General features: G+C 48.3%; 2 protein-coding genes across 2 annotated transcripts; one reads left to right on the forward strand and one right to left on the reverse strand.

The window, feature by feature from the left end:
• The first annotated feature begins 165 nt into the window (after nucleotides 1-165).
• LOC149352946 (uncharacterized) lies at nucleotides 166-6,511 on the forward strand. The gene is made up of 3 exons (XM_089577257.1): nucleotides 166-946; nucleotides 2,219-2,373; nucleotides 6,328-6,511. Exons 1-3 carry the CDS (start codon nucleotides 303-305, stop codon nucleotides 6,486-6,488), a joined length of 960 nt encoding a protein of 319 aa, XP_089433383.1. The 5' UTR covers nucleotides 166-302; the 3' UTR covers nucleotides 6,489-6,511.
• A 1,690-nt stretch (nucleotides 6,512-8,201) lies between these two features.
• Nucleotides 8,202-13,609, reverse strand: LOC149352947 (uncharacterized). The gene is made up of 3 exons (XM_089577258.1): nucleotides 13,404-13,609; nucleotides 11,579-11,771; nucleotides 8,202-8,477 (listed from the first exon to the last, which is right to left on the reverse strand). The coding sequence occupies exons 1-3, from the start codon at nucleotides 13,607-13,609 to the stop codon at nucleotides 8,202-8,204; spliced, it is 675 nt and encodes a 224-aa protein (XP_089433384.1).
• Between the last annotated feature and the right edge of the window lie 767 nt (nucleotides 13,610-14,376).

Consider the following 14,376-nt stretch of genomic DNA (forward strand, 5'->3'; position numbering starts at 1 on the left):
CAGACGCTGTAAAAGACCTTGAGTGGCAGGCGACCTTCAACACGGTCACTTTCAGACGGCACAAGAAGAGAACTGAGCGGCGACTCCGGAGCAGCAAGATGATCTCTGCTATCACAGGGTGTCGGCTCTCTTTCCGCGTAGCGAAAGTATCCCCGCCGAGGTCCCTCGCTGGGTCTCTTCCAACGCGCGATATCGCCAGCTTTTTCAGGAGTCGGCTATGAAGGGCAGGCATTCAGCACTTGCACTGCGGAGGCGGCACAGTAAACACACGCCTTGCTGCTGCTCGCACACGGACGGCAACTATGCTGGCACTGAGACGGTTGGTCCTGTGGGCTCTGCTCGCCCGCCTCGCCGCCGCAACTCCGACCTGCGTGGAGACTGGGAGCCCGCGCACCAGGTACATTTGCTCCCGATTCACGAGCCATGCCGACTTCGACAGGTACCTCAGCCGCGATTTCTCGCCCGACCGTTACTCGAGGGTAGACTTCGTTCTCAAAGACAGCAATCTCGACTACCTGCCGGTGAGAGCGCTCGATGGAACCATGGCCTCGTCCGTTAAGTTCAGCAACGTCCGGGTGCACGGAGAGACTCCCCCGTCTGACAGCGGCCACCCGTTCAGCGGCGTCACTTCGTGGCTCAAAAAGGTCACCTTCAGCGATGGCAGCACGGTGCCCCACTCCTGGTCGTTGCTTGCCCCTCTGGACAAGCTTGAAGATCTCGTCCTCGACAATATGCACTACATAAACCTGTCCAGTGGTTTCAACCAGCTTCCCAAGAGTCTAAAGCGCGTCCGAGTCACCAACTCGACGATCTCGGGCGTGGATCCAGACTGGCTGCACAGCTTGGACAACCTCGAGGCGGTCCTCGTCGAGAACAGCAACCTGAACACTTTCCAAAGGACGATGCTACCGCGGCCAGCTTCGAAGCTCGCTTCGTTGACACTCAGGTGCGAAGCGACAGCGGTTGCTGCTTAAAGCAAAAGTGTAGCGCAAAAAAAAAAGAAGCATGAGGCCATTAGGTTCATTTTACTGCCCTTCGCGTTCTCAGTGTATGAGTTTATATTTGATATTCGGTTTAATGGTACCCTGAGCAAAAAAAAAAAGCGGGAATAATTGCGTGAGTAAAGCAAAAAGCAGCGCGAGCAAGCCGTGCGAACGGAAAGAACACATGCGTTTCTTCTTTGCATTTAAAACATAATCGCTTGATTGCAAATCCAGTATACTTCAACACGTTCCCATAATTGCAAAGTAGGTAAATGGCTTCCACTTTGCTTTGAAGTAATATTTTACATCATTCTGAACATTGGGGAATTAAAGGCTGGATGAAAAGGAAGTATTACTACCAGTTCAATATGACTGTCAGTCCAGAATTTCAGTTCAAGTGCTGCGCGTCCTCAGAATTTGGCATTTATGTCGGATAAGGAGCAGTGTGCCTTATTAGCATTACGCAGCTGTCAATAAGATGTGAAGCTTCTCCGAATCAGAGTGTCCAAACAAACTACGTTTAAAACGGGATTGATGCGTATGCGTGCTTGTTTTTTGTAGTAGAACGAGGTACGACGTATGTCGAGAGTCAGTGTCACAGCTTCGGTTTTGCTGAAACCCAATGCTCACCATTTGAGAAGTCTGCATCCCAGTATGTGCCACTCTTTTGCGGTTAATGTGCGTATGGCTCCACGACGCACTTGCTTCTCTAACGTGCGAATTTAATTTGCAAGTGCGTCGTGAGAGGAATTCGATCGAACACGACTGAATCCAACGTGAACCTTACTGACCTTTTCCAATGCGGGCCTGTACTCAAGCATTAGTTAGAGGAAAGCAATGCAACAGAACATGTGATTATATATAGACGCTATATTGAAACAATCTTTTAGCGTAGCCTGAAGCTGCCTCACTGGGGGCTAATCTGTAAAACTGTATTGCGCAGCTGAGGGCGAGGTCTTGGAAAACTCGGTGCAAAAGGAGAAAAGGGCGAAAACGAAGGGAACTTCGCCTACTGTCATTTGAATGTAGCGAAATAGCCCTACGGCCTCATGCGCGAAGCTTCAATATGTGTAAATGAATGAATGAATGAATGAATGAATGAATGAATGAATGAATGAATGAATGAATGAATGAATGAATGAATGAATGAATGAAGGTCCACTGCAGCATCCTTTACAGCATGCGTGCTCGGATAAATATAATCCCGCATATGGCAATCACGGTTTCTTGTGCAGGAACGCTAACCTGACATCCTTGCCGGCGGACCTGACAGCCGATGCACCCCGCCTGTCGGTGCTTAACCTTCAGCAGAACAACATCACGCACTTCAACCACGAGAGCTTCGCCCCTCTGCTCACACAGCACCCTAACGTCACGGCTCACTTGGAAGGTGAGCCGAGCGCCGCGTCACACCTTCTTTTAGTCGCAATCTACTAGGGCGACTGTAAGAATAGAAATGCGCTGTTTTTAAGAGACGATGCACTGTTGGCTAAAGGAACACACCTCAAAGTACGCGTGTTCCTTCAACAAACGGCGTTTCAACTCTTTGAAGCAGTGCATGCCTAGAATCATGTATTATCAACTCGCACCTTTTATCGCATTATTAAATACAGTGAGGTTTCATAACAGGTGCACCGTGCATACACATAGCAGAACAGCTCGCAGTAACCAACGAGCCTTCTATAACAGGGAGCAATTCGAGCCTTTGTCTGCAGCCTTAACTAAATGCCCGAACAGTGCGCGACGAGCACCTGTCTCTGGTCTTTGCGAGTTGATCGCGTTCTTTATTACAATCAGCGCTATTGATTTCGAACTAGACAAGCATGGTATACCATTAATCTGGGGCCGACACTTTGGCAAGGAAACTTATATTCTTAAGCGCTGCGACGAAGACGAGTCCGCTTGCCGAGGCGCTGGCACGAGACTGAGGCACCACCGTATACTTGTTCACTGGTGCATAGGTCCTGGTGGTACCCATCTTTCCGCCCCTTCTTCAATGAGAGTAGCTCTCTGTGGGCACATTATGTAGTACATAATAGTGAGCCCAGATCCGGGCAAAAGCAAGCTCAATAGATCTCGCTCAATTATTGGGAAAAGTGCGAGCAGCTAATTGCTGATGTTGTTTAGAAGTGTGTATCGCAAATAAAGGGTGTCTCACCTAAGACTTTACACAATTTTAAAAAAACAGGCTTTTTGAGTTAGAAGAGCGTTTTTCTCGGCATAGCATTGTCAGCGGCGTAGTACATCAGAATACAGCTAAGACGTGCTGACTAGCAAGATGGCTAACTAATACTGAATAGTTAACTTTCTAACTACTCCTGTTAGGCTCCTTAAGTATTGAGAGGCACCTAGCCCACCATAAGTGATATCCATATAAGTTTTTGGAATTCCGAAAACGCGGTTACCCTCGGCGCTGTAGCTGAAGAAATTTTGGCTATTTCGGCGAGTTGTGTGCACTGGAGAGGTTGCCTTGCCTGCTAGCTTCTCGAAAGATCGTGTAATTTGACACGATGTAGCCAAAATTTGTCGGGTCACAGCGCCGAGGGTAGTCGCGTTTTCGAAATCCTAAAAACAGATATAGATATTAGCTCTGGTGGACTACACGACACTCAGTAAATAAGGAGACTTACAGTAAAAGTTAAAAAGTTAACTATTCAACATTAGTTAACCAACCTGCCAGTAAGCATGTCTTGTATGCTGATGTACTACCCTGCTGACAATGTTATAACGAAAAAAGCGCGCTTTTAACTCAAAAAGGCTGTATTTAAAAATTGTGTAGTCTTAGGTGAAACACCCTGTATACCACAACGAAGACAAAATTCCAGTACGTAACAAGCTGACTAGGTGCTATCAAGCTGTGTTCTGGATAAAACTATTCACATACAGTTGGCCCACATTCATGCTCTTTAATCAATTTCAAAGAAAACGTTGAAATTAAGTGTTATCCCAGAAGTTGCAGCAAGCCAGAATGCCAGAAGTTGCCAGAAGTTGCAGCAAGCCAGCAAGCCAGTTTGCGCTTTCCAACCCTGGTAAGAGTCCTTACAGGCTACACATATTGAATTACACTCGCCATAGCTCCCGTCACATTTTCTGTTATCCCGCCGTGGTGGCTCAGTGGTTACGGCGCTCGGCTGCTGACCCAAAAGACGCGGGTTCGATCCCGGCCGCGGCGGCTGAATTTCGATGAAGGCGAAATTCTAGAGGCCCGTGTACTGTGCGATGTCAGTGCGCGTTAAACAACCCCAGGTGGTCGAAATTTCCGGAGCCCTTCACTACGGCGTCCCTCATAGCCTGAGTTGCTTTAGGACGTTAAACCCCTATAAACCAAACCAAACCAAACCAAACCAACATATTCTGTTGTTGTTGCCTCTGAAGCGATGGCACATGTGCGCGTTTTCTCCGGCGCTGCATCTTATGGCCTGCCTGCGATAGTTCGTTTTGACCAATTTTAGCCTCTATTGTAAACAATTGTACGTATACAGAATCTTGCCCATTAAATCAAGGAGCAGTCCTGTATTATTGTAGAAGGGTTAACAGCTGCGAGAAAATTAGCCACACAGAGTACTGCCTGGAAAACACTCCGCAAAAATACGCTTCTTAGCCTGCAATAACGAGGAGATTGCAGCTACTTTTAATTGAGTGAACGGCCGGGGAGCTTACCTTCAACATAACAGTGATTAGCTGTCATTACTGGATTTGCCTTACCCTGATGTTGCATACATGGCCATACGTGGCGCATTTTCCAGATGCCCCCTCTATATTCGGCCCGCATGACCGCCTGAGGCAGTCCAATCCCGAACCTATACATAACCGGCGAGGGGATTGCTTCAGATCCCACAGCAACACATAGCGACACTTTTTCACGCAGAAGGAAAATGAAAAGTTTTAATAATTTTCATTGATTAGAGAAAACAATGCCCTATCCACTCGATCCAATACATCATTCGTCCATAGCGGAAAAGAACCCTCAATTGTGCTCGATGATATCACCGTGGCAACGATGATTGGGATACCAAGAAATAACGTTCGGAGAGGGCGCCCCACACTAACAACCCCACACTAACAACCCCACACGTCCACTAACAAATACGGCACGCGGCGAAGCCACTTTTCACGGCCGCGGGCAATGGGGAAATACCTCGATGAGGCTATTTATTTCTGAGCAGTATTGACAGCAGTTAAATTTATAATCTCTTTTGAACCTATGGACAGCCCCCTAACAAGGCTAATTTAGGATGAAGGAAACTTCCAGTCCAGTTAGCGACCGGTGGCTTTGACGCAGGTTGTATTCTGAAAGGTATTTTCACAGTGTCATGTGGCTGCAGACGCTCAAGGAAAAATGTTATTTTTACCATTTTGTAAGGAATGCCCACACCTCAACAATCAGTAAGGCACTGTTGATTCCGTTGAAATCACAGGGAATGTTAGAAATTGTCACGAGTCTATGCCTGGAGCCACATGGACTCTTAAAAAAATTCTAACATGGCCTCGTACACTATTACGGGCTCTGTTGCTTGACTGCACTGAGTGGTGAGAAGGACGAAACGAGACAACAACTGGACCTGGCGCTGGCTAGTTGATAACGAATTGCTCTGTTGCTTGTTTCGTTTCGTCTTTGTCATCACTAAGCGCAGCCAAGCACCAGAACAATGCAATACCATCTAGAATCTTTTGCCGCGGTCTATTATAGGCCTCTCTGATGACGCGAGCACAACTTCACAAGCTCTTAGTTCTGAGCAATTATTACTTCACTGTTGCTCTCGTAACGCATGTTCCGTATATGCTAAGAACTAGTAACAAGCTTCCATCGGTAGGAGCGGCGCAATTTTAAGCGATGCACCGAGCAGTCATGACGAGCTGGTACAAATAAAACGCTGCCGAACGGAGCTGTTGCCTGCTCACAGAGAAGCTTCAGCAAACACACAGAAAGCGAAGAAATCGTTGCGATTTCATCGCCATCTGCCAAAAAAGTTATGCAACAGTAGACGCTCAGACAGAGTCCTCAGCAGCGGTTTTGAGGACTCCGCTGCATGCCTAACTATGTCGCGTAGTTCGGAGACCTCGCTCAGACACCCCGCTGAGTTCCGGCGGTCAACAACACGCGTTCGATGTCGAAATTGTGCTGAATCTCCCGTTGCAGCATTCATAACGAGGACCAAAAACTCTGCAAGTACTGCACATCTTGTCTGAGGCAGGGTACTTGGAAAGAATGGACTATTTCCTCTCTCTGGTGTCCTGACCACCATGCAGACACTTTGAAGAGAATTTTATTTTGGCGCCGTTATCCGGGAACGCTCGTTCTGTAATTACGCCCTTGTACTGACGCGGTTCTCGTTCCCTGCAGGCAACCCCCTGGACTGCGACTGCCAAGCGCGTTTTCTGAATCAGATTCCGGATAACTGGACCACGCCGCCATGCAACTCGCCTGAACGGCTCAGGGGACGCTACGTCAAGAACATCGGTATCTCGCAGCTCATCTGCGACACTGCCAGCGGCGCCCGCTAATAAAGGCGCTTCAATCTGACCAATTTGCTGAGTGCGCTGGCCTGTGCAAAGTTTTAGCTGAACCAGTGCAGTGACCTGAGCGAGACAGCACAGAGAGAGAGTCGCAAACGTTGATTTCAGCGCGTACTGTCCATGCCATAAGTAAATGAGCCACAGTATAATGGGCCACATTATAATAAGAGAACGCAGGCGGGCAGAGTGGGTGAGGGAACAAACGCGGGTTAATGACATCTTAGTCAAAATCAAGAGAAAGAAATGGGCTTGGCCGGGGTATGTAATGCGAAGGCAAGATAATCGCTGGTCCTTAAGGGGGACGGAGTGGATTCCAAGAGAAGGCAAGCGTAGCAGGGGGCGGTAGAAAGTTAGGTGGGCAGATGAGATTGTTTGCGGGGATACGGTGCTCGCAGCTGGCAAATGACAGGGTTAATTGCAGAGACATGGGAGAGGCCTTTGCCCTGCAGTACGCGTTGTCAGGATGATGATCAAAATGTCTGGCATGTTTCAATCTGATCGCCTCAATAGGAGATGAAAATGCAGTTTTAGCTCGTGTTCGTTGTTCTTTTTTCGTTGGCATGGTTGCGTCGTCGCGGGAAATACAATTCAGTCACCATGAACTCTGTGCTACGCTGTGGTAGCCATTCCTCATCGCAGGGTACGTATGTTCGAAGTCCTGCTTTATCGTCATGTTTTTAACAACATCACAGGGTACAAACAAACCACTTGATTCGATTAGGTAAAGGCTATTTAAACTGGATATGTTTGTTCTACGTATAAATAACATTGGTCACATCAAGAACTCTGCCATGTTGCCGCCACGTTGTAAGAAAGAAGCAGTTCAACTGTAGCGTGTAATCACTTGTACGTTGGGCCCCGCCAGTCACGTGACCACTGTCAATGGACTACAAATTGTCAGCCGGCCAGACAAAAGGTCGCGATGGCTACACGCTATCAAGTCCATGCAGAGGAATACTACTGAGGAATTCATTCTTCTCTCAGTCATTTAAGCCTATAGAGAGAAATGAAAAAGTTGTTAGATCTTTTGTGGCGTTTTGCCCTATTTGAGTGCCATGTTGCATTTTCCTTTTGCGCTTAACAATGGGCCCCACACTGAAGATAAGGCTGGATAAAGCTTTACCTTTTGGCGTGAGTCGTTCTGCTAGCGAAGCATTCCAGAAATTTTTCGCAGAAATTGGTTTTAATGTTACTCAGTTGCTGCGTTTCCACCGCATCGGCTCAGAAGATGCCTTTGCATATGTAAAGCGCTGTTAGAGAAGTCCCGAGAACAGCGTGTGAGGGAAGGTACGTATGGGAAGTTGTCTGCGATGCCTGGGTCGATGAAGAGGATTCTTTCTCTTTGCGTCTACATACCTTGGTTCACGAAGCAGACTAAAAGAATGCTTCAACGCTTTGCTCCTTGTTTCGAAATATTGTCCCGACAAAGGCTCTCACCACTTAGCTGAACAAAGTCGCTCCTGATCAGGCACACAATCATGCCATGCACGCTTCCAATAACAAGCGTTCGCTCACCCAGTGTCTTATTTTACTTGAAGAAAAAGTCGTCGATCCCTGAACAAGACCTCCAAAGACGCGCTCCTAACCCCCTGACTCAGGCGCAAGAACCAGTCCGCGTGCTAGTGAATTTTCATACGTCGCGCCGTGCAGACCGGATCCGCCTGCCAGGTGTCGCGTCCGCCACATTCACAGGCCGACCACTCAGAGCGGAGTGTCGTCGTCGTCGTACGTCTCGACTAGCTCCTCCTCGTGCGTCTCGGTGTTCTCGGCCGTTGTGCCGGACTCGTCCACATTTCGGCGGCAGTCGACCTCGCCCGTGGGCGAGGTCATGCTGCGCTCTTCTTCCTTGCGCGTCGTGGTACGGTTGATGGTGGTCTTGCCCTGGATGGTGCGCTTCTTGGACATCTTCACCCGCCGGAACGTGCCCAGATGCAGTGGAGGCAGCGATGCGCCCGTCCCCGGCATGCTCGTGTTGTCCTGCACCACAGTGGGAAGACGCGTTCGCACATTGGCTGCGGACTGCGCGTCTTGCGCCCATGTCGCGCAGCCACCTCGAACCACTTCGAGCAATGCACCAAGAGTCAACAAGGGACGCGGGGCCGCCAAAGAAGTTTTCAACCTCGAGGGGTTGGCGAACATTGCCCCACGTTCTGCGAGAAGCTCGCCACAGGTGCTTCCACGGTGCTACCAGTAATTAGTCATTAGCATCCACCGAAGCGCAGCCACACGGCTATAAAGAAATGCTATACAGCTTGTACAGAAACTTCGCAGTTGAAGCAAAAAAATGCTTAAATTTTACACAAACAGCAACGCCATTCGGAAGCTCTGAAATACTTTACTGCTGCTCCCGTACGCGCTGTACGCAATGAATCGTCACTGAAGGGGCAACAAATCGCACAATTGTTTACACCACGTTTCATAAACGCTGCTCTACTGGCAGCTGTCGTTTACGTCAGCCTGCTCGGGCAACGGAAATGAAGGGCTCACGAAATGCATTCTTTCTTCATCAGTGTTCATCTCCGTGAACCTAAGCAACGAGACTGTTCAAGTGATTCCACGCAATATCACGCTGAAAATGATAGCAGTTTATCCATTAAGAACTTTCAGACTTTGTGCCTGTCTCTTAGTCCTCTCTAAGCTCCTCGTGGATGCTATTGTCGTCGCAGCGTCCTGGTATACCTACCTCCTTCCCGCTGTGGGTGGCTGCCACTTAAGAGGCCCCGGAATTGGGGGTCCACCAGAGGGGGCTCACATGCTTATTATGAAGCAGTTAATAAAATAGGGTTCCTTCTACTCTACTACTCACGCCGCCACACATTCAAATGGCTGCTACACGTTCTTCCTACGAAGTGCTTGGTTGGGAGGCGCCTTAGGTACTACATGCGATGGTGCAGCAGACGGCACAACTGGAACGGGCGAAGACGAGGGAGCGTTCATCGCTCTTATGGTGCGCGATTACAATCGCTGAAAGGTGGGCATTAAAACACAACAAAATGATGAGGATGATGTTGACAAAGGAAAAGCATCAACATTTAACATACACTTGCAAGAAGGCACCCGATGTACTGCACATGCATGGTGGCAGACAAACGGATGGACAAATAAAATGGCAGCCGCAAAAGTCTGCGATACACGCATCTGGGTAGAATGTACGGCAATCATACGCGCCAATATTTTCGAAAGTGAGCTAGCTCCAGTAGTGGCACATTGAAGCAAAAACATTTTTTTTGTTATTTCGTTAAATGTTCGGTTGCAGAATGATCATAGATCGGCTTTTAGCGTACGCTCATTGCGAACGAGGGTACTTCCTTCAAAGTTTAAGATCGGCGCATTCCCTCCACTTTCACGAACTCCGTTAGGCTCAACCTTTGTTTCATGGTTGCTGGGCAGCCTCGCCACCGCCTTCCTCTGGACCTTTACACGTGGTGGTGCGACAGGTGCTATGCCTTACAACTATGCGAAAGGCTAGCTAATATTTGTGGCTGATGCTCGGGCTACCCACCATCACAACAGCAAGCTGCAGCGGCAGAAAACCAATGATATCAAGTGAGAGCTTTTTCTCATCTCGTAGCTACTTACCCCGGAACGTTTTCTTTATGAGAGCCCAAAAACTAGGAAGGCGCTACGCTCTGACAACAGCGTTGTAAAAGCGGCGTATAAGCGGAATGGAGGAGGACTAAACATAATTGTGAAAATATCGGGTATTGCATCCGAATGGCAAGAGTGACGGAAACATCGAAGTGCTGTACACAGGTTCGTGCAGTTTCTCGACGCGCCAGGACGTGTAGAACTGAACTTTAAAATCTCTTCGGCCTCTACTCATTGTAAAGTAAAGCTGGTGCAAGATTTGTTTACGTTGGCTCGTGCGGCGTCCGTGAATACGTGAGTCACTAAACGGGGCTAAAACGCTGGAGAAGCGTGTTAAAAATCAGTAAACCTAATATATGAAATGCACCGCGATCAGATGTATACACTGCTCTTCCAAGCTTCTTCGGTATGATGAACACATGTCTTATTTGGAAGGAATATTCTTTCTGCAACTAGAAGGCTTCTGCAAATATTGTATAGCTTTCTTTTGTAGCCGTATATGGCTTCGCTTGAGTGGAAGCTAATGAGTAACTTATCGAGCGGGCGTGGCGGAGTGGTTAGCGTGCTCGTCTCGCACTCCGGAGGCCATGGTTCGATTCCTCAATGAGGTAACTTTTCATTCAATATCTTCATCATCTTGCGGGACCGCCCTAAACTGATTGAACTAATAACGTCTCTGTTTATAGTTGCAAAAAAAAAAAAAAAACCCGCTGAACAAGGCTTGATCACACTGCATTTCTTTGAACGATCCAAATTTTGTGTGCAACGCTGTGTGCTGCCTATATACTTCTAGCGTTTATCAATGTAGCAGTTTCTTTGGACACCTTCCCTTTTCGCGATCATTTGTCAGCCAGAAATCTAGGGACAAAGTTTCTTCGGAACATACAGCATGACCTAAGCAACTGAAGAAAATAACGAGTCCAAGAGGCCTTCTCTTCGGCTTTTCGGCTAAGTTTCGGGGCAACGCCGATGGTGTTGTTGATAATAACTTCTTCCAGAAGAAATGTTAACCCTGCGACGTGTACGGCGTGATTAGTGCCGGCGCTGGCTGGTGCTACAGTAACAAAAAGGAAACGAGGTTTTGCGACCAGTGCGTCGGCATCATTCGAGTATCAATCTGGGCATCACATTAAACAATGGAGTTCCGCCATTAACTTTCATGTTACAGCCCATATTTTGCACGCACGCACGCCCGCCCGCATGTACCCCCTTTGCCAAAAGTAACCGAGCAACAGGTTCTTGCTTCTCAAACGTATAATGGATCATTTACAGCAGCCCTAAAGACCGAACGGTGCCCTAATGCAAGGACAAGGTCTCACCTTTCTTCACACAGAATCAGAGCTTAAGGGCTGCCATGAGTGCTTCGCTACGCGGCTAAGAAACAAACCACCTGTGCCGGGTTACATTTGGCAAAGACTGTACGCGCGCACGCACGCACGCGCACGCACACGAGCACACACACAGATGAAAAAAGTCAGAGATGCACTAACCTGGAAGGAGGATTTTTTACACTGGTTCTCGGCAAATCGTCTCCGCTGCTCGCCGTCAATTTTGCGTGTGAAACCGCGGTCGTTGTCAATGGTCTCTTCTTCAAACCTCTTCTCGATGCCAATCTTCACTTCGTTCACGTCGTCCAGGTCCAAAGAACGATCGCCTGGCGTCCGCCTCAGTGTAGAAGGAAGTCTGCGCGTGGAAACAGGAAAGCGTCAAAAGTTGTGCCGTACTTTGGAACACGTATACATGGCAACACTCGAAATACGCCCCTGGCCCCCAAGCGCAGAGAAGTGCATTTTGCGAAGGAGCCTGGAATGCACGGCATGAAAATCGCACATGCTATTTGTTCGACGGGTCAATACGGCATGATCCGATTGAAATTCGTTGCAAAAAACACAATTTCTTCGACTGCGTCAGGACGCGGTACTATACGAGTGAACGATCTACGATGACATTGGTAGCTGCTCGTTTCGCAACACCGCCTCCGTATGTGACGAACATGAAAGGATGATATCGTGTGAACGCCGTTTGTCCGGCTACCTTTGTTAGCGTCCGAGGACCAAGCACCTCAGAATTTTTTAAGGAACTATAAAGAATACACAAAGCGCTACTGTATGTTTAACATGTTAGTAAGCACAGGCTACGACAGGTGGAGTAACACACTTGATTATGCCAAATCAAAGTGGTTAGTCCATTTTGACTCGACGTAATCACTTTGAAACTTGAATACAGGAACTGTGCCTACTGCATGGCGACGAGCTTCCCCTTTTATTCGGAACTGAAAGCTATAGCAGATGGTAAAATTTATCCGGCATTGCAGCTTTTGGAAGTATGTTTACAGTGGCAGACAACAAAATTCAGAAGTAGTGGAGACCCTGTTCGGGCGCTGGATGTCCCCGTGCTTGTTTATTTTACCTCAGGAGCAAGCTTTAGTTCTTGATGCATTGGAAGCGCTGCTGTGCTGCGGTGTTTATAAACAACTGAGTGGACGGGACACGAACAAACGAACTTTTGCTCATTTGCGCTCATCAAGTGGGACGCGAAAGTCAATGCCTATGCACCTTTCTACGTGTCCTTGGTTAAACAAGTTACGCTTTCTACGTGTTCGTATCACACAAAACGCGTTCATCACAGTAAAAACAGGGGGCGTGGTTACGAATACTTGAGTCTGCCCGTCGCGTGTACGAGAAAGGAGCCTGAAGCGTCTTTATAAACAAGGCTACAGCGAGCCCCAGGAGGCTTTCCAGCACTTCTAAGGCCACTAACCGTAACTTCTGCTTAGCAATGTATCGCGAATGATATGCCAGCTATTTTGGTGGCGGCACTAGCTGAGTTACAGAGCGTCAAGCGTCGAAATACAGGAAACCGTGCATGGAGACAATGTACAGGTGCCGTGAAAAGTAAATGGAAGGCTATATTAACGAAAACATTTAATCATTGCTCCCCCCAATTCATGCGTCCTTGAATACATATGTGCAGCCTAATTGTGATTTTGCGAATTTCACTGTGCACCAACAAACATGGACCATTATGCTTTGTATTTAAACAAATTAAAATTTTTTTTTAACAAAGTCGCATTCCATTTACTTTTGACGGCGAGTGTACAGAATGAATTCGTATACGAAGCGTTGTGGCTACGCGGCGAAGAACCTGTGTGACTTTCATGTGCATTGTGAGCTTTCAAGGCCACTGTTATCTTATATACGTCATGGTGGGCATACCACCTACTGCAAAGCCACGCGACAGGTATCTGTCGACCACAACAGTTCCACCTCCTGCGCAAGACACGAGCTGTACGCGCTTAACGTGGAACTGGCTCACCTCTGCAGAGACCGTTTGAAGTCGGGGAACACTGTCTCGTACTGGCCAAGCAGCAGGCCATTGTTGCTGTCGCCTTCCTGGGGCCGCGTCTTACTCACAGTGTCGATGAGCGCCCGCAGCTCGGGATTCTCCTGGACATACGTCATGTTGGGCTCGGAGACCACTTTGCCCGCATTCTTGGCGTCTTCGTCGCGCACCTTCGCCATGGCGGCGCCGCGGCTGCGCTGCCCGCACCGAAACGTCAGGGGGGACGCCGGCACCGCTCCGGCGGTCGCATGCTGGCGCCACTTCGTCTTCCTCTTTGCTCCTGGCCGCTGCTGGCCCGGCGTCAGTGGCTCGCGACTTGATCGCGGCGATGATGTGACTGGTTGCACTGGTTGTTGTCTGCGCCGATTTATTTTTCGTTACTTTTAAGGTACATCCGCCTTGCAACGGCATTCCGAGTGAACTGCCGTACTCCCACTTTACCTTTATCTTTTGATGCTTGCGCCTGTCGTTAAGCCCCATCTTTTACTGTTGCTATGAGGTAACTAACACCAGAGGTCTTTGATCTTGCCAGTCTATGTTTAAAAGCTCTTTGGTTTTACAAGCGTCCCTGATTTAAAAAACGGCGGTATGACTGAGCCAAAATTCGGAGGTTTACGGGTTGTCATGACACTCGCCCTTCCTTTTTCCGTCTTTCCCGTACTGTGAGCTGTATGAGCCATATAGCTCCACTTATCCTTATTTGGCTGAAAAAATCTCCATATTATTTATCATTGTACTCACGACCACTTTACGCAATATTAGTCCGGGCACTACGATGAAAAGAAGGCTGTTTTTGCTGCAAAAATCCATTCTACGTATATTCGAGACCTATAAAGGCAGAGTAAGAGACCTGCAATAGAAGAGACATCTGGGCTAGTTGGTACGGTGACATAATGAATAAACAGCGCTAAAGACAACGACGAAGAGCAGACACCAGGAGTGGAGC

This window comes from Amblyomma mixtum, chromosome 3 (assembly GCF_055824585.1).
Source record: "Amblyomma mixtum isolate Tamu chromosome 3, ASM5582458v1, whole genome shotgun sequence".
In the NCBI taxonomy this organism is placed as follows: Eukaryota; Metazoa; Arthropoda; class Arachnida; order Ixodida; family Ixodidae; genus Amblyomma; species Amblyomma mixtum.